The 20,569-nt window shown below is 45.3% G+C and overlaps 1 protein-coding gene across 8 annotated transcripts in view; it reads left to right on the top strand.

Annotated features, from left to right (window-relative positions):
- The window catches only part of SGCE (sarcoglycan epsilon), a 66,212-nt gene extending 45,643 nt beyond the window's left edge, over window positions 1-20,569 (top strand). For 6 of the 8 annotated variants that reach the window (XM_075922350.2, XM_075922354.2, XM_075922356.2 and 3 more), the window contains 6 exons: window positions 5,524-5,735; window positions 6,488-6,514; window positions 7,238-7,426; window positions 12,506-12,549; window positions 13,392-13,426; window positions 20,263-20,569. In XM_075922350.2, coding sequence (XP_075778465.1) covers window positions 5,524-5,735; window positions 6,488-6,514; window positions 7,238-7,426; window positions 12,506-12,549; window positions 13,392-13,426; window positions 20,263-20,313 — 558 coding nt within the window. In that variant the 3' untranslated portion in view covers window positions 20,314-20,569. The remainder of the gene's footprint in view (window positions 1-5,523; window positions 5,736-6,487; window positions 6,515-7,237; window positions 7,427-12,505; window positions 12,550-13,391; window positions 13,427-20,262) is intronic. The other 2 variants (XM_075922351.2, XM_075922353.2) reach the window with 2 other exon arrangements.

The following is a 20,569-nucleotide window of genomic DNA, read 5'->3' on the forward strand; positions in this document are numbered from 1 at the left end:
ATGGACGTCCCAGGAATCGCTTCAGCATATAAATTTTCTCGAACTAAGAGCAGTCTTCGAGGCTTGCAAGCACTTTCTGCCCATCATCCGAGGACATTCCATACAGATTCTCACCGACAACATATGCACGGTGTATTATATCAACAAGCAGGGGGGGTCACGCTCCCGCTCCCTATGTGCGGAGGCTGTGCGCCTGTGGAATTGGGCTACTCAACAAGGTATCACCATAACTGCAGCATACCTCCCTGGCAAGGACAATGTTATTGCCGATACTCTGAGCAGGCATTTCCTCTCACAGCACGAGTGGGAATTGCATCCCGAAGTGCTCCGCGACCTCTTTTTGCAATGGGGTTTTCCCAAAGTGGACTTGTTCGCCACTCGACACAACAGGAAATGTCCTCAGTATTGCTCACGAGCAGGCATCGGCACGAACTCCCTCGGCGATGCCTTCCTTCTGGACTGGGATCACCACCAGTTACTGTACGCCTTTCCTCCTCTCCCACTCATTCCAAGGGTTTTGGAGAAGATAGCACTGGATGGTGCAACAGTGATTCTGATAGCACCTTTCTGGCCCAGACAGATTTGGTTTACGCAGCTGTCAAGAATGTCAGCGGCCTACCCACGACGACTACCGCAACTGTCCAACTTGCTATCCCAGAAACACGGCACGGTTCTTCACCCAGCCATCGACCGTTTGCACCTCACAGCATGGTTCCTAGTTGGCTCCAAGCTTCGGAACTTTTATGTTCCCAAGAAGTGAGACGCGTATTGGTTAACAGTAGACGCAGTACAACACGTAAATCCTACCTCTATAAATGGCGCCGTTTCCACTCGTGGTGTTTGGCTAAGGATCTTAACCCTCACTTGTTGTCTATACAACAGATAATGGATTATGTAATGCATCTAAAGACGACGGGGCTAACTATTTCGTCCCTGAGGGTGCATCTAGCGGCAATTTCAGCCTTCCGTCTTCCCGTGGACGGCTATTCAGTGTTCGCCCACCCTATCACCAAGAGATTCCTGAAGGGGCTAGGCAACTTGTATCCGGCCCACAGGATCCCACCAGAGCCTTGGGACTTACCTCTGGTATTGGACGCTCTGACTCGCACACCCTTTGAGCCGCTCGCAACGTGTGATCTACGGATGCTCACTATGAAAACTGTGTTTCTGCTTGCCATTACGTCGGCGCGTCGAGTGAGCGAATTAGCAGCTCTTTCCTCCGATCCGCCGTATACGCAATTCTTCAGTCATGCGGCAGTCCTGCGTGTCCAACCAGCGTTTTTGCCAAAGGTCAACTCTGCTTTCCATATAAATGAGCCTATAATTCTACCGACTTTCTACCCGAAGCCTCACTCCTCATTGGAAGAAGTACGTCTACACACACTAGATGTCAGGCGAGCACTGGCCTTTTACCTCGACAGAACTCGAGTCTTTAGAAAATCTCAACGGCTTTTCCTTTCTACAGCCGAACGCTCCAAAGGCAAACTGCTTTCTGCACAGCGCATTTCCCGTTTGGTCGTTGCTTGCATCACGCAATGTTATGCCTTGCGCAACAAGTCTCTTCCGAGCGGTCTTCGTGCTCATTCCACCCGGGGTATAGCTACATCCATTGCCTATCTTCGTGGAGTACCATTGCAGGACATATGCCGTGCAGCAACCTGGTCGTCCACCCTCACATTCGCTAAGCACTATGCCCTTGCGAACATACTTAACTCCGATTCGAGGGTAGCTCAGGCTGTCTTGTCTACAGCCCGAAAGCGATAGGTCCGAAGCACGCAAGTCACGCTGGACCACTGCTGTGTACTCACCTCGAGTGGAGCACCCTCGGGGACACTACTCGATGAAGAAAAGAGAGTTACTCACCTAGTGCAGTAACGTCTGTTCTTCGAGATGTGTGTCCCCGTGGGTGCTCCACGTCCCACCCTCCTCCCTGCTTCGGAGCCTCTATTTATGTCTTTCAGATGCTTCCGGTTGGGAGGAAACTGACGAGACCGGACCGCGCTCAGATGAAAGGCGCGAAGGGGGGCTCGCGCATGCGCGGTCCGGCAGGGGGGGCTACTGCTAGTGAAAATTCCTCCGGTTTGCGGCGCCGGGACGAGCCCAGCACCTCGAGTGGAGCACCCACGGGGACACACATCTCGAAGAACAGACGTTACTGCACTAGGTGAGTAACTCTCTTTTTTCAGACCAAATGGATGTGAGGCTGCATGGACTACAGGACCCTGAGCCACTCTTCGCTCGCTGGGCATGCATACACCACAGTTGGCATATAAGCAGTTCTGTCTAGCCCTCACTCTCCCCCTCCCCCCCACACACAAAGCTTTTGCAGCCTTGTCAAGGATCTGCATGGAGAAAGAATAGAGATACTGATTTTGGTTGTGACTCACCCCTCCTCCTCCTATTCACCTGCACAACTTAGCCCAGCTAAGCATTTAGGAGCCCAGAAGTGCTTGTTTTGGGAGTGTGCTTGAGTGTCAAATTACCAAATCCATCTTATTCCTTCCTTGACATTCTTTATCCCTACTATTCACCTTGGTTGTGGGACACTTCCATCTGCTAGGTACTTTAGGTAATATCTTGGGGCTGTATCTTGCAGTTTTCAGCTACCCCTCTTTCCCTCCCCCCACCGCTCAGGGACCCTTCTCATTTGCACTCTTTATTCAGAAGATCAAAAAATGTCTTGTGCCTGGATATGGTGGAGGAGGTCCATTGGGACATGCAAGGGAAGGGCTTCTACTCTTGTTCTGTGCCCCCCCCCCCCATTACAGAAAGGATGTGGACGCATTGGAGAGAGTCCAGCGGAGGGCAAGGAAAATTATTAGGGGCTGGAGCACATGATTTACAAGGAGAGGCTGTGGGATTTGGGCTTGTTTAGTTTGCAGAAGAGTGAGGGGGGCTTTGATGGCAGCCTTTAACTACCTGAAGGGATGTTCCAAAGAGGATTGAGAGAGGCTGTACTCAGTAGTGACAGATGGCAGACCAAGGAGCAATGGTCTCAATTTACAATGGGGAAGGTCTAGGTTGGATACTAGGAAAAAATATTTGGGTGGTTAAGCACGGGAATGGGTTACCTAGGGAGGAGGTAGAATTTCCATCTCTAGAGGTTTTTAAGTCCCATCTTGACAAATCCCTGGCTGGGATGATTTAGTTGGGATTGGTCCTACTTTGGGCAGGGGGTTGGACTCGGTGACCTCCTAAGGTCTCTTCCAACTATACGATTCTACTCCCTCTATTTCCTACTCCTGCAGATACAAGAGGCCTCAGACTCATCCTGGACCTCCTTGACTCCAAAAGTTTCTCAAGAAGTTGAAGTTTTGCCTGATCTCCTTGGCCTCTATCATCCCCTTCTTGGATCTGGGAGACTGGTACTCTGCCCTCAACTTCAAGGATGCTTATTACCAAATCTCCATATTCCCAGGTCACAGATATTTCCTCTGTTTCATAGTGGGTGGACACCATTTTTAATCTACACCACTGACCTTTGGCTTCTCATCAGCCTTGAGGGTGTTTACAAAGTGCATGGCATTATATGAGACATCAAGGGGTCCTGGGCAGTTCTTGAAGGCAGGTGCAGACCACTCTTGATCTGGCGAGTTCCACCTGCCACAAGTTGGGCTTGATAATAAATAACAAAAAATCCACCTTTAACACCTGTTCAGCACATAGGGCAATCCTCAACTCTACGCGAGTCTCGGTCTTCCTACCAGAAGCATGTTGTCAGGCCATTTAAGACCTTATCTTCCATATAAGAACCACACTGACTGTGGCCCACATCTTCCTGTAGCTGATGGGTCACATATTCATGTGCACATATGTAGTCCAATTTCCCCTCTTAATTTTTTCCATCCATGTGCAGAATAAATTTTATCTGTACTCAGGCATGTGTGAATGTGCACCACTAGTAGAAACAACACACCTAGCTATGGGAACTTTGTTAATCAGTTGAATGGTATTTGAATCTCTTCTGAATGGCTGCCAAGCACACAGCTTTCAGGGAATACTGATGTGGTCAGGCAGGCTTGGCTCCATCTAGCATGGCTGGCTTTGGTCTGCATCCCCACAGGCACAACTTGTACTCAATAGTCAGGGTACCGGACCATATCCTGTCGTCTCTGGACTGATGGTTAAATCTCTGATAGATGCTGAAGGAAGTTCCCTTCGCCACCCTGTCTACATCACTGACCCTAGTCTTCCATGTATCGGATCTGGTCCATGTTCAGCAGATCTTGCTGAGGAGCAGGAAACCCTCTGCTAGTGTGACCTACGTGAGCAAATGGAAAAGGGCCTTGAAAACAGCATATTAAAGGCAAGAAGGCACTCCAGCAGGACATCCTGGAATACCTGCTACACCTCAAGATCCAGTGTCCCTCACGCTCTTTGGTCAGGGTCCGTCTGGCCACCATTTTGGCTTTCATCCTTTGTTTCAAGGCAGGTCAGTCTTCGCAGCATGATTTTTTAAAGGTCCAGAGCATCTGTATCTACATGTCCAAGATCCTGCCCCTCTCTGCAACTCATGGGGACTGCTTCTAAGCCTCTGGTTTCTTATTCCGTCCTGCTGCTGCCTGCCTGGAAAGTTTCATTCCTGATTGTGATGGTTTAGTTGGGGTAAGTCTGCATAAGTTGTTTGTGGCAGACAGGATGAAAGGTCATCTGGTGTCCCTTCAGAGGATCTCTTCCTTGATCTTGTTCTGTTTCGGCTACTGCTATGAGATGACAAAAATGCCTCTTCCAGCTATCATGTCAGCACACTTGACCAGGGCATTGGTATCAGAAATCCTGACATGTTCCATGAGAGATTGAGGATAAATCCAAGAAATCTGTTGGGCTGCAACCTGGTAATTTGTCCTCATGCTCACGTCTCGTGCTGACCCAGCAAGCTCGAGGTGATGCTGGCTTTAGGCAGGGCAATGCTGGAATCTGCAAGGCTATGAACTCTGAATCCACCTCTATAAATACTGCTTGAGTCACCTAGAATGGAATTGACATTAGGAATCACTCAAAAAAATGTTCACCCACTTTTTCGTAGCTGTTCTTTGAAATGTGTTGCTAATATCCATTCCATTACCTGTCTCCCTGCCTCTCAGTTGGAGTTGTCAGCAAGAAGGAGCCATTATATTAGCATGACGTTCAAGGAGGTGACACGGCTGGCCCTCTGGATACCGCCAAGGCAAAAATCTCTGATGACTGAGCAAGTGGCACCATACTCCTGTAGGGCCAATCTAGTGGCTTAAATAAAATTAATTGCTGAATCTTAGTCTAGTTCACATACATTGTCATCATTTTGGGTAGTCACAGAAGAGGTCAATAAGCATTTTCTGTGGTTTGGTCTTTAAAGTGAATTAAGACAAGTATGTATTCACTTTGCATGAAGAAGTCTTTGGAAAAATAGAGAGTTGGTAGATTTCATATAGTTTGCAAGGCTGTGCTCTGTAGTGTTTGCATTTACTGAGTTATGATTGATTAAAATTCTTTTCATTTTCCAGATGCATTTGTTAATTGGTTATTTAATTTTTTGTGTGTCAGGTTGATAAAACGAAACAAGTTTCCACCTATCAGGAAGTGATCCGTGGAGAGGGAATATTACCTGATGGTGGAGAATATAAACCACCATCTGATACACTGAAAAGCAGAGACTATTACTCGGATTTCCTAATTACACTGGCAGTGCCCTCGGCAGTAGCACTGGTGCTTTTTCTAATACTTGCTTATATCATGTGCTGCCGACGGGAAGGAGTGTGAGTACTTTAAAACATTAACTAGTAATTGTATATTTTTCTGATGTTGTAATACTTATGAAAACATTCAGTAGATGAGTGTCATGCAATTCATAAAAATACTTTTTAAACAGACCAACACAAATATTTAATATATGTTGTACAGTTGCCATATGAGCATGCATTAAAATTAATATTAATCTCCAAGAGAATGGATTTAGGGACTATAGTTCAATCCAAAATGGCTAAATTGTCCACACACACAAAAAGCAAATAAATAAATAAATAAATAAAGGAGCCACCTATTCAGGGTAATTATTTAACTTGACTAAAATTTTCATTCACTGAACATTAATTTTAAAGAACCTAACACTAGTAAAATAAATATTGCCAAGGACCTAAAGGGAATTTAGGGTTATAAAAGCCAAACATATGAAATTAAAGCAGCAAGTAACGTAGTTTCTGCCATCATACACGTAACCTGGATTCATTTTGTCATAGAATTTATTTTAGCCAGAAGCTTTTTCTTTAACTTGCATTTTCATTCACTTGTGTGTGAGTGTGGGTGTCTGTTTGCTTGTCATCAATATCAACAGCTCTCTATGTGTGCTCATCCAGTCCTTATCATTAATCCGGTGGCAAATGCTACCAACTTGATTTGGTGGTAACAGTGTCAGCATTTCCACATCATACACTTTTTCCATCTGCAGATAGATTTAATGTTCCAACTATCAATGCTATTATTTAATTCATAAATTTTGTTTTGTTTTTAGGGAAAAGAGAAACATGCAAACACCAGAGTAAGTGTCTTCTTTCCTGTTATTTTTCTTTCTCATTTAATTTTCATTTCTCAGTAGCTTGTCATGCTTCATACATGTATCATGCTCTTTTCTCACTTTCCTTGATTCATAGTCTAATTCATATATGTGAAAGCTGCTATAAAAATACAGAGGTGTGGAAAGGATAGCAGGTCTGAATAAAAAGGGTTTGGAAGTAATAAAGATCAATTTAATATAAAATAATTTAGCATAATAATATTAATATGCAATTCATGTTCCTGCATATGTGACTCCAAATCTACATTTTTCCAAGTCAATAAATGGACAGAAGAAAGAACTTTCATGAAAGGTATCCTGTGCCTACATAATATTCTGCCATAAATTTGAAGCTTCTGTGAGTATTTATGAATCTACCACAAGAAGCAACAATATAAACAGTAGCAAAACTTTTATTTTTACAAGGAAATAAATGGAATATTAACATAACGTTGCATAGTCTAAGGTATATTTTAGAAAAATACTTGTGCACACAGCCAAAATTCTTACTTTCAAAATTAAATAATGTAAATACTTGTTTGTTTTATACTCAAGTTCTACCATAACTGTTCTGCCGAGGTAGTCTGTAGTATGCATCGAAATCCCCGTGTATTTTAAAGAAAAAAACAATTTTCAGTGGTTTTATAAAACTATATTCTTAGAATCTTTTTTTAAGAAAAATATTTATTTTATTTCCTTTTAACATAGCATCCAGTTGGTCCACCACAGTGCTATACAGAAATCCACCAAAGAGCTTCGTGAGATGTCCAAAAATAGAGAGATAGGATGGCCTCTTTCAACACTTCCTGTGTTTCACCCAGTTACTGGTGAGATTGTACCACCTCTTCACACAGACAGCTATGACAATACTAGCATGCCACTAATGCAAACCCAGCAGTAAGTATCAATAAGGATTTTGAATGCCTGTAATGATTGTGTGATATAATTTAGTTGTGGAAACCAATGTTCCTCTGAACATATGTAGTCATCAGTAATAACTACATAGTAAAAGTTGCTTTGTAATTTGTGTTTAAAGTAGGGCTGTCAAGCAATTACAAATTTTAATCATGATTAATCGCATAATTACAAAATTTAATCATGATTAATCGCATGCAACTCCCCTTTGAAATGCAGCAGTGGCGTTTCAATGGGGCAGCGCTGCATGGAGCCTGGGATCAGCTGGACTTCTCAGCTGACCCTGGCCTTCATGCAGCACTGCCCTTTAAAGGCGCCGGAGCGGCACTTCAAAAGGGCAGTGCAAATGGAGCTGGGTATCAGTTGGAGTACCCAGCTGATCCCCAGTTCTGCATTGCAAAGGGCTTTGCAACATGGAGCCGGTGATCAACTGGAGTTCTCAGCTTATCCCCAGTTCTGCTGTTGCAAAGCCCCTTTGAAGTGCTGGAGTGGCAAAGGGGCTTCAAAGGGGCTTTGCAACACGGAGCCACAGATTAGCTGGGGATTTCAGCTGATACCCCGCTCCCCTTGCACTGACCCTTTGATCAGCTGGAGTCCCCAGCTGATCCCTAGCTCTGCGTTGCCGCTCCGGCACTTCAAAGGGACTTTACAATAGTGGAGCTGGGGATCAGCTGGGGACTCCTCATTGCAGGAGGAATACCAGCTAATTCGAGTTAGGGCTTTAAATCGGAATCCCATTTCACTGCCACATGTAGATGCGGGCAGTTACTTCGGGCTAGTCAACTTCAAAAATGGCGACCAGCCGGGAACATGCAAATCATGCGCGGGATATTTAAATTCCGGGCTTGATTTGCAATTTCGGTCGCCCTCAGCCTCCCTAGATCGATCTAAGGGGCTAGTGTAGGCGTACCTTAAGTAGAAATACTTAGTTACACTACTTAAGTATGTTTTTTCGGTATTTGTACTTTACTCAAGTAATTTATTGTGTGTTACTTCAGCTTTTACTCAAGTAGGTTTTTTTAGAAAATATTGTACTTTTTACTCTACTACAATTTCCAGAAGCGCTTCGTTACTCACTACCTTCCATCACCCTACTGACAGTTGCGCAAGCCAGAATTCTGATTTGCTAAAGAACAGCCACATGTGCAAAGCATCTCGTCGTCATGCAGTGACTATTTAAAAAAAAACAAAAACAATGAATAAGCGCAATAACCCTGCCAACAAAGAAGCCTTGTAATAGCCGCATCAACACCTTTTCATTCAGAAACAGTATCTATGCCGGGGTGGGAAGTCCCAAGCCTCATGGGCTGGATCTGATGCGGTGGAGAAGTTCCGTACTGCTCACCCGCCCCCCTCCCCCCCGACTGGGGGAATGCAGTGCTGGAAACTGCTCATGGGAGGGTTTCTCTGCTACTCCCATAGCCAGATTTCCTGCACCTCCCTCCCTCCCCCCCAGCTCGTCCTTCCCATGTCCACTCCTGCACCCTCCCAGACACCCCACCCTCAGCCCACTCCTGCACCTCCCTTCCTCCCAGCCACGTGTCCAATTCCCAGCCTTCTCTGGCACTATCTCCCACCCACAGCCCCGCCCTCACCTCCATCCCAATCCTTGACAGCCCCCTCCTACACTCTGAACCCCTCATTTTGGTCTCACCCTAGAGCCTGAGGGGGCTTACAAAATCTACTAACCCTAGGACCGTAAAAGAGTTAATCTGGCCTGAGGGAAGCTTTGAAAGTTTGATTCTCTCTGCCTCCTCTCCCTTCCCTCGGGGCTGAAGCGCCAGGGAGTAAGGTATTTTAGTTGGGGGCCACATCAGTGAGGGTTGTGTGTGTACGTGTACCGTATTTCGCACACGCACACATACATACACACCCCATATAATGGTGCCCTATGATAACTCGGGTGGTTAGTCATATATTTCCATAGGATGGCTACTTTTTTTATTTCTAGAGGCATGTAGTCTAGACGTACCCTTCCTGGTGACTCTCACTCCAGCCTGAGCAGCTGCCTGGACCCAAGTAACCTGGGGATTTGGGGGTGGGATTGTACTGCGCTATAAGCTGCAGCATGGGACAGTTCTTTGGTTTTCCACATGGGGGGAGGTGATGGCTTCTAGCCAGAGATGTGGGGTGCTGTCTGGGGAAGATGTGCGAGAGGGTGAGCTCTACACTGGAACATTAACTGCACTGATATGAACTAGTGGGTTTGAACATCCTGCCTGCCTGCAGTCTCATCTGGACACTACAGAATTGCTGCATTCCCCCACTCCTCTGCTGCTTGGGTCTTTCTGGCTAGAGACCAGGCCACTCTGAGCCAGGCCAAAAAAAAAAAAAAAAATCCCCGCTGGCAGCAGCTGCCAGCCACATGGCCACAATCCCACAGCAGCTGACCCCCAATGCAGACTTGCCCTGGCAGCAGCCAGAGCACCCACCCTGCAATGCAGCCCCATTCCCATCTGCATGGCAGCTGTGGCTGGGAGCACGGAACTAAAACTAGCACCATGGCTCCGGCTCCAGTCCCAGTCACACGGGGAAGCCCACCCCATGTACTGGGGCTCTAGCCAAGGCCATGGTGCTGTTTTTAGTACCATATTTGGTCCCACCCCCTGCTGCTCCCAGTGGCAGGGCTGCATGATGGGCTGCTACCCTGTGTGCTAGGACTGGAGCCAAGGCTGTGGTGCTATTTTTAGAACCGCAGACCAGGCTCCAGGCTGTGTGGTGGCTGCCTAGCTGCTCCTGGTGCAGAGCAGCCACCCGTCACGCAGCTCGACCTCTGGGAGCATCCAGAGCTGCAGCTGCATGGCTCGGCTGAGGATTGAAATTAGGGATGTAAGCGACTAGTCAACTACCCGATAAGCAAATGTTTATCAGGTAGTAGAATAGGAATTCGACTAGTCACTGCCTCCCTCCCCCACCCCCGTCAGAGAGGCAGCAAGGGGGGAGCCGGCTTAAAAGTCAATTCCCCCCTCCTCAGCGTTGTCTCTGCTGGGGGCAGAGGAGGCAGGGGACAGCGGGGAAATTGTCTGAGGGGATTTAAACAGTTCTGCTCCCGCTGGTCCCACTGCTGCTCTTCTCCCTTTGGAATGTACGAGAGCCACCTGTGGTTCTTGTCCATTTCAAAGGAAGAGGCACAGAAGGGAACCAGTGCTAGTGGGGACTGCTTTGCCCCCCCTCCCCCCCGGCATGGGTTCCCACTGCCTCTCTCCCTTTGAAATGTACAGGAGCTGCCTCCCTCTCAGCCTGCCCGCTTGGTATTGGGATCTGATTTTCCCAATATTTTGCAAATTCCTTTCTACCTCCCAACAGAAACTGTGATAACTTTGGACCACTAGATCCTCGGTATGATAGTGCATAGTACATGCTCCAATTTGTTTCTGCCCCCCATATCCCTCTCTGTCCCTCTTCAGGAATCCTTGTCATGAGAGTCTATTCACACAGGAGGTTCAGGGCCTCTTAGAGCTGGGGCCGGTGGAGGAGGTTCCATCTTCCTATAGAAGGAGGGTTTCTGTTCCTGGTGTTTTTTGATCCCAAAAGCCAAAAATAGTTTGCATTTCATCCTGGACCTGTGAAACCTCAATAGATATCTAAACAACAGATACTTAAAGACGCTAACTTTTGTATGGTCCTCCTGGCCTCCATTATCTCCTGTCGAGATCTGGGTGATTGGTATTGGTATAATTTCATGTAACTATCTTCCTGGGGCACAGGAGCTTTCTTTGTTTTACAGTGGGTTTGGCCCACTAACAGTGTGGGGTCCTCCTATTTGGCCTGACTACAGCACCAAAGGTGTTTACCAAGTGCAAGTCTGTAGACATGGCTTACGTCAGGCATGATATGGTATTGCCACCCTTACTTCTGTTACTGCTTGCAGAACTGGGCCTCTCAGCTCTGAAGGCAGCACAGAAGTAAGGGTGGCAATACCGCTACACACCTCAAATAACCTTGTGATCATCCTTGCAACTCCATTTTAGGTCAGCATCACCAATTGAAGAAACATTGGTCTGCCCCGTGAAATCTGTATAAAGTAAAAGCATACAAAAAAACAGATTTCACCATCCATGGCACATTTTTCATGACTGTGAATTTGGTTGGGCCCTATTTATATCTGCTCCTAGTGCATTGAAAACAACTGTTTTGGGGGGCTTAGGATTACATATATTTATGATCTATATGTTGTGTTAAACAGTCTAGAGTTGCCTAAATCCATAATAGGATACTTTCTTGCCTAACTTAATGTACCTAGGCCTTGATCTTTCAAATGCTTATGTATAATTTTTCTCACATTAATAGTTGCTTTGACTTTTATAGGGCTATAGGATAGATGCTTTTCTCCTTATTTTAGTTATAATTGACATAAATCAATGCAGCTTTAATTGCCTCACCTGCACTCTGACCACTCATCCACATCTGCTAAGAGTGCATGTAACATTCAAAACTACCTAAAGTTGCTATTTTAAACAACAAGCAAAAAGGTCTTTTTTCCTGCCTTCCAAAATAAGAAATTTACCTTTCTGGTTACACTGGTATGAAGAACAAGGTGGGAACCATTCATTCAGTGTGTGTTCAATGCAGAGTTTAAGGTCTAGTCTCTCTCAACCCATCAGTAGTAGCAATGGGAACTTTGGCTGCAGATCTGTAATATACAGTATTCTAAAGAGTTCCAAAATCAGGCCATAATGTACCTAGAGATTATATAAATACATACCAAATGTTAACAAAGCTATCTATACAGGTCTTTGTTGCAAGTGTCTACATCTTAAAAATTCAACTTGCTTTACCTTCCTTCTGGTGTGATACAGCTTTCACTTAGTAAATTATGTATTATTTGAACATTGGTATTGCTGTGAGAATCATACTGCTATGCTTTAGCAATAATCTAGTTCCTTGCTCAGGTTCAACTTCTTAGCCTTTTGGCCACTTGGTTTATCCTCTTGAGGGACTCTAGATTATTGCCTCATTGAAGAATGGTAAGTGTTCAGTTTAAATATCAAGATAGTGTTCATATGAGTGTACTGTACATAATATATAGATTTTTAAAATATGTTAAATTATTATTTTTAGGAATCTGCCACTTCAAACTCAGATTCCACAGCAACAGACCGCAGGTCAGTATAAAAAACAATACTGAAAGACCAAGTGATAGTGGGGGGAAAAAATCAGTAGCCAATATTTAATCAACCTTTGACCTGTAGAAACAATTTTGAAATGTTAAAATATCTTGAAAAATTGTAGTTCCAATTTTCCTGCAAAAAAATCACTAGAAAAGTTTGGCCTGGGGCAGTTTGGGAGTACTCAGAAAGGTTACAATGCAAGTGAGAATAGTGACAAAAATCCAGTGAAGTTAAAACTGATATCATCTCACAGACTAGTTTTCCTTATCCCAACAGCTAGCCACATCCAATGTCTTGATATTGTTAAGAACAATGAGGGCTAAAGTAGCAATTTTATCTTGCTTTTACCAGATATTAACAAGGGCAATGGTGGGAAAGGGTGGAATTTCTGGGCAGAACAATTATATTCATGGTGTAACTTAGTTACAGACTAATTCAGCTACCCCTCTGAAGCTTTTTATCCATGGTGTAGATTTCCATTGGCCTTAGTGAATGAATTTCATTGGTCAAGAGCAAAAATTTGAGGCATCAGCTGCTTATGTCAGTTACCATCTCTGATTTGAGAAAGAAATCTACATTTGTAAGAGAGATTATAAGAATCACAGTAGGAAAATGCAGAGGCCAAGATAGGTGGGTTATTTAGAAGGTATGCTATGGCTAACCAAGTCTGAGGTTGCCCGGGGGAAGGAAAATATCCACAACAGAAATAAGAGTTATACCTATCATAATATGTGTGCACCTCTTATACACAAAGGTTTGTCCTAGATGTAAGAAACCCTTGTTTGGTGTTTTCATTCAAAATTCTTCTTCTTTATTACTGCTTTCGGGGATTAAAGGAGAATTTCGTATGACAACATTTCAAAGATTTGAGGCAAGTATATAATAGATGTTTATGGCCTTGTGTTTAGTTTTCTAAGAATTAAAAACGTATACAAATTTGATAATTCTGCACAATATCATTAAATGGCTTTGATTTCAGATAATTTTCAGAAAGTAGTAGATGGTATAGTGGATTTCTATCCTGAGGGTTAGGTTTAAATTTAGCATCACTCATCACACAGAGTAAAATGTTTTAGTCAGTTGTAAAACAACACACAATTCAGCTTCAAAACAAAATTGAAATGCATAGTTCTAGACAGCAGAAACTTACACAGCATTTACTAGGGTTTTGAGACCATTTGAAAATGTGTCCCCCTTGTTCAATATTTGTATTACTAGAAACAATACAGTAGCCTCCCTGCCCTGTTCCTGCCCCAGCAGCCATAAGCACGTTCTCCCTGGAAAGCAGCCACCCTAATTTCCTCTCCCCCATAGGGCATCATAAATTTTAAGGACCCTCCCTCCCCATCCCATTACCTGGAGGCGGGGGGGAGGGAGGGAAGTGGGACTCTGTCCTGGATAGCGTCTCCATCTCTCCCTGGCAAGGGACTAGAGATTGTCTGGGAGAATGCAGCAGCCCTGCAGTGTGTCTGGAAGAACAGAGGCTCTGACACTGTTGGCCTTGTCACTCCCTCCCTGACATGGGTAGGGGAGGGGCACACAACCCTTCGTGCTTCCCCCCATGCATCACCCCTGGATGCCACAATGGACATACGGGCAGAGTGCAGCACACTTCAGTTATTCTTAGCTTTTGTATGGTCCATTAGGGACTGTTGCCAGGTGACACAGGTTAGAATAGTCCTGGACGTGTATTCTATCTACCCTGAGAACCTGGAAATTGTAAGAGGCATCTCGTCCCTGCTACACAGAGCTGTAACTAGGCACCGCAGATTTCTGGTCTCACATCTTTTTCCCATCAGGGTTGTAGTTGACCCTGCAGTGGCAAATAAAAGAAAATCCAAGGAAAGCATAGACCTTTAAATACATGCTCAGCGCAAACAAAGGTGTGAAATAAATGCAGAACAGCAAATTTTAGCGCCACCCGAACAAAAACTGATATAAAAATACATTGTACACGCTTCCTTATAGCTAACCCTCCACCTTTATCTTGTTTTCTGTAATACACTATTTTTGTAAAACTACACCCCTCTCTGCTGTTTTGGGTTTGGTCAGAGATCCCCCTAAGACTGCCACTTGATGTGCTGAACCTGTCTACTTGCCCTTTGGGGCACCCCACTACTGTCCTGCAAAGCCAGACGCTCTGGTCTCCTTCAGCACTGGCACAAAGTTGGGGTCACAGCCCACAGCAGAGTAATATTGAGATCAGATCAGCTCTGCAAAGGTTCAGTCAAAGGGACCAAAACCCCTTTGCTACAGCACCCAGGCATACAGTCCCAAAGGGACTAAAACGCCAAATAAATCTATCTTGCTCTGTATACAGAGCAAGCTCATAAAATGGTCATGCCATTCATCGATGAAAGAGAGAGATGTGCAGCTGTTTGCTCCCCAAGTAACAATGTTTACACGGGGCTTATTAATAGACAAAAGTAAAGTTAGTAAGTATGAAGCATAGGATTTAAAGAGTCATAAGATAAACAGAACATTGTAGGTTGCTAAACAAAATAAAACCAAAGACACAAGCTAAGCTTAATACGCTAACAGAACTTATTACAAATAATAATTTTTGACCCTAGTTCTTATTTCAGGTAAAGTCCTTCTCAGGCCAGAGATGTTTTTTCTGACCTGGATCCAACCCCTGTCCTTGAAATCCTTTTGTTTCCAGGTGTTCTCATATGTCCTCTTGGGGTGGGGAGGCCATCTCTAAAGCCAGCTGAAGATAATCATTGTTTACTTCTCTTGCCTTATGTAAAATTTTCCTAGGGTGGTTAGCCTGCATTTTATTCCCTCACACTTCTGTGGAAAAGTACAGAATTTATCAGGTGACATGGACTCAGCAATCTGCAGGAAGGCAGTTGTCCCCACTCAGGTGTCTTTTGCTAATGGACAATTAGCTCTGTGTCTGGCTTCTTCACTGTTGTTCCTGATGGGCTGGTAATACTTTTATTGGACCAACTTTTATCAACAGGATTTCAAGCTACACAGGGCTCTTCTTCAGGTCAGGTGCGAAGAGGAGCTATGTGTCGCTTAAAAGCTTGTCTCTCTCACCAACAGAAGTTGGTCCAATAAAATAGTATATTTCCCAATATTGTGAGCTCAGCCCAGTTTATCAAGTTTCAAAAGGTTGCATTGTCTCATAGGTAGCCCGTTTAAACAACTGAACTCTAAAAAACATTATTTGTAGCAGCTCAGAGGTGCCCCAGAGGGTTAAGTATCCCCACTGTAGTTAGGAGGATTTACTGTTGTGGTGTCCTCACAGGTCTCTGGCTCTGTTGATGATAACCAGAAGGCTACTTGCATGTTTATTCAATGATGTGGGCCCAATGATTACAGCAGACCCCAAGAGGGCCCCCAAACACCACAAACTAGATAAGGATCGAAGGTGCCAGGCCAGGTTTATTGTTATTCGAAGTACAGTAACAGTTATCAGTAGACTCTACTGAACCACTACGCATATGTACTTGCCACAATGGAATGACTCAATCAATGGGAAATTTCCACTGTCTCCCAGGTTATCCAAAGACTGTCTCCCCCAGTTCCCCCAGACACCACTTTATATACAGGTACAAACAAATCACACACTGTTAATGTATCAGGTTGCCAACCTCTGAGTTGTCAGGTTACCACCCTCTGATGTTACTTAGATACCACCCATCACCCTGTACTTCATGGTTTGATTAGACCATCTCTATCCATCATGCTGTCATTTTAGACTCTTTCCTGAACCTGTGAGGAGTGGGTACCCAGGTCTTTTTTAAGGAGCTGTTGGTATCATGTGATTTCAAGTTATGACCAGTACCAGTTATTGTTCTGCATCTGGGCCTATTACTACTTAGTGTTTTTGCTCTCTCAGCCGTGTTTGTGCCAAGTTCTGTCAGCAGGGGCCTGCCTCTTGCTCACAGCTTAGTTTTGCTTTATGTTAGCCATGTTTTGTCCATTGTTAGCTAGGCCTCAGACCAGGCCTAGGCTGCATGGGCTTATGTTTTAGGCCTTCATCTTACTACACCCATTTTCTACACAGTTTTAAAAAAAGGGGCTTGGGTAGTTTCTTCGGCATGGTGACCAACATTCCCTCTAAATTTTCTTTGTTCTCAGTGAGCAAGAACTCCACTGAGTACTATATTTTTGTCCTTGGACAAGCTTACATTAAAATAAAAAAACATTAACATCTTTATACAATATATTCCACTGAAAAGTGAAAGGTATTTTTAGTGACCTTTCAGTAATACACATCCATATGGGGGACACAGGCATTCATACAAGTGGTTTCACTATTTATTAGTTTTCCAGAGTCTGAGAGTTAAAAACCACACAAATAATCACAGAAAGCAGAACTCTCTATACTCACCTGGCTCCCATGAGAATCCGCCTTTGAGAGCACCCCTGCTTTTTACTCTTCCCTCCTAGCTTCAGGCTTCTTTGGAGGAAGGGATTTAGGGTAATTCATCCCCTCCTCCCAGCACATAGTTTCAAGGACTCAGAGCACCTAATGTACAAACCCCTCTCCCAGCAGTAGTGACACAGTGGCCTCCCCCAGAAGCCCACAGCTCCCTACCAGGCTAGGCTGCTGGGGCGGATTTCAATATTAGTAGGGACCTGCCTTTCTACAGCCAGCCTCTGTGCTCCAGAACAGGAATAGGTTTCCCATCCCCTTTTCCGCCTTACCTAAACAATACCCTGGTCACACGCCTGATCCTAATCCCTCTCTGCCAACTTGTGGTTTCCTGCAGCGTGGAGGAGCTTCGGGGAGTTTCACCTTGAGGGCAGAGTGAGATCCAAGTCACAGCCATGCTCCTGTCAGCCACTGCCCTCTTCCTACTCCTCCCCCCTGTTGGCTCCTGGTACCACAAGAAGCTGCTGTGGGTTCTGCCAGGTTGAGGGCCAAATGTTCTCCCAGCCATGTGAGATGTGTGATAGGTACCAGATTGCTGCACAGATTACAGAGAACATTGATGGGGCTCCTGTCCATCTGTTTGTCCTGGGGATGTGTATGGTTAACTGGTAAACATCACCCTTACTGGTTGCTGTTAACTCGGGTCATGGGTGGGTTGGAATAACCCCTCACCTGACACAGGAAGGGAGCTACTCCAGCCTGGCTGGGCTCACGGTGCTATGCTGTGGTGGTGGTGGGGGGGTCCTCTGTCCCAGCTGGAGCAGCTCCTCCTCCTGAGGCATGGTGCAGCAGGCCCAGCCTGGCTCAAGCAACTCCTACCCGTAGCAGGCCGAATTTGGCCAGAGCAGCCCGTGGTATAGCGGGCTCAACCAGGCTGGAGGGTAGGGTGCTGTGCTAGCTTGGAGTAGCCCACCATGCTGCAAGTGGGGGGCACTCCAAGCCCTCCTGAACAACCCTGGGCCTCTTCAGTGATTAACCAGTTAAACAAAATGTTTAATCACTTAACTGATTAAATGGGATTTTATACCTCTAGTATGTCCAGTACCCAGCACCACAATCCAACTGGGGCTTCTGTGCACCACTGCAGTACCAGGAACACATAATTACTGGTGTCTTTTGTATAATTTGTGAATACTTTTTCCAGGAAAATATTGTCTTTTTTTTGGCTTTGATATGCACGTGGTGAGGGGAGTTGTGATTAGTAATGCTAGAAAGAATATGCACAGGAGTAAAATCAACTCTATGGCTATAGTGTGTACATTAATCACTACATGTACACCCAACTGACTGCTGCCCATGAGATAGGTACACCCCCTCAACTGTGGTTATGCTCCTTTATAGGCCGTAACAGGCAGCATTCTATGGGTATGTCTACACTACCCTCCTAATTCGAACTAGGAGGGTAATGTATGCATACCGCACTTGCAAATGAAGCCCGGGATTTGAATTTCCCAGGCTTCATTTGCATAAGCCGGGCGCCGCCATTTTTAAATGCCGGCTAGTTTGAACCCCGTGCCGCATGTAGCCGCGCGGCACGGGGTTCGAACTAGCCGGCATTTAAAAATGGCGGCGCCCGGCTTATGCAAATGAAGTCCGGGAAATTCCAACCCCGGGCTTCATTTGCAAGTGCGGTATGCATACATTACCCCGCTAGTTCGAACTAGCGGGGTAGTGTAGACATACCCTTGGTGGGCCTGAGTTAGTTATGGCGTCACTTTTCACTGCACATGGTTAAGTTGGAGAATCCATCATTTCTTTTATCTGCAGTTCAAGAAATATTTAGGGCAAGCTCTTGGTGGTGTAAAACAACACCTCTTCTGTTGCATTGGTCAAACCCTTTCTTTCCATTTCTGCTCATTGTTGAACCTCCTATGGTCTGATTGCACAGGGAAGAATTGCATCCCATGATGTAATGCAAATACAGGTCAGTCTCTCAAATCTGGGACTCTGTGGTCCGGCAACCTTCATGGTATGGCAAAACAGTGAATGTTGCTGGACTAAAGAGCCCCAGTCCAGGGATCCCCAGCCATGCCAGCAGCAGAGGGATTAGCAGTGGCTGGAAATCCCCAGCTGTTTTGGCAGCAGCAGGGCCAGCAGCAGCCAGGGACTCCCACCACTGGGGATCTCGAGCAGGGCTGCTGGTGGTTCTGGATCCCCAGGGCCAGGAATCCCCAATGGGGCCAATGGCAGCTGGAGAACCATGGTTCTAGGGATATCCAGTGGAACCGGGGGGGGGAGGGGAAGGGGGGAAGGGAATGGTAGGGAGCCCTGGAGATCTCAAGGGCCGAGAATCCCCAGCAAGGCTGTAGCAGCAGGGGATCCAAAGGGTTGGGAATCCCTGCTCATACTGACAGCAGTAGGGACAGCAGCAGCTGGGGATCCCCACCTGCACCAGAAGCAGTGGAGCTGGTGGTGGCTAGGGATTGCCAGGCTGGGGTCCCTGGCTATGTCTGCAGCAGTGAGCTAGTGACTGGGGATCTCCAGGGGTGACTGGAGAGATCACACTGGGAATCCCTAGTTGTGCCAGCAGCAGTGGGGCCAGTGGTGGCTGGGGATCCGCAAGGCCAGCGCATTTTTATACATACACATTTACTATTAGGCTGTATCTACATTGGCGCGATCTTGCGCCAAAGTGGCTGCTTTTGCACAAAAGCATGCTGCCTGTCTACACTGGTGGGCAGTTCTTGCACAAGAACACTGACGTTCTAATATGTGAAATCAGTGCTTCTTGCACAAGAACTATGATGCTCCTGCTCAGGAACAAGCCCTCTTGTGCAACTGTTCTTGTGCAAGAGGTCCGTGTAGACAGGCAACATGAATTTTTTGCGCAAGAAAGCCCAGTGGCTAAAATGGCCATCAGCTTTCTTGCGCAAGAGAGCGTCTACACTGGCACGGATGCTCTTGCGCAAAGGCACATGTCAGTGTAGACGCTCTCTTGCGCAAATTCTCTTGCATTAAAGAGGATTTGCGCAGGATCATGCCAATGTAGACGTAACCTCAGGGTCTTTGGAGTAAGAAAGTAAAGTTATGCAGGCCTGTGTAAATACAGGAACTCTAAAGAGAGAGACATGTTTGGATTTTGATTCTGGTTTGGAAGAATCTGGAAAAAACGTCTGCAGTTGTCATATATTCCATGAAATGTGGACAGTTGGGTGGCCATGGGCTTGAGTTGCGGACCATTCTAATGCATATTTTGAGTTCTGGAGGCTTATGGAAATGACACATAATTCCTGTTTATAATGGTGACAGTAGTAGTTCTATATTCTAAGAGGAGCTGCAGCCATTAATAGATTATATACATTCTTATTTATTTACAGGTAAATGGTATCCCTGAAGAAAGAAAACTGACAGAAGCAATGAATTTATAATCAGATAATGCAGTAATCATGTCTTATTTCTTTATTTGTGCAAATAATGCATGCGCTTTTCTGGTTTACAGTGTGCATGCCCACAGTATTAAGTACTTTGGTGCCAGATCGTACAATCATTTCCATTTATCTAGTATATCATATCCTTTTTGTACTTTGGACATTTTTGACAATTTGTAAAACACTGAACTTTTTATATTTGTTACATTAAGAAAATTATCTTTAAAATATATGCATTAATAAATATTAAACTTTC

This window comes from Pelodiscus sinensis, chromosome 2 (genome assembly GCF_052426305.1).
Source record: "Pelodiscus sinensis isolate ZL-2025 chromosome 2, ASM5242630v1, whole genome shotgun sequence".
Classification (NCBI taxonomy): domain Eukaryota; kingdom Metazoa; phylum Chordata; order Testudines; family Trionychidae; genus Pelodiscus; species Pelodiscus sinensis.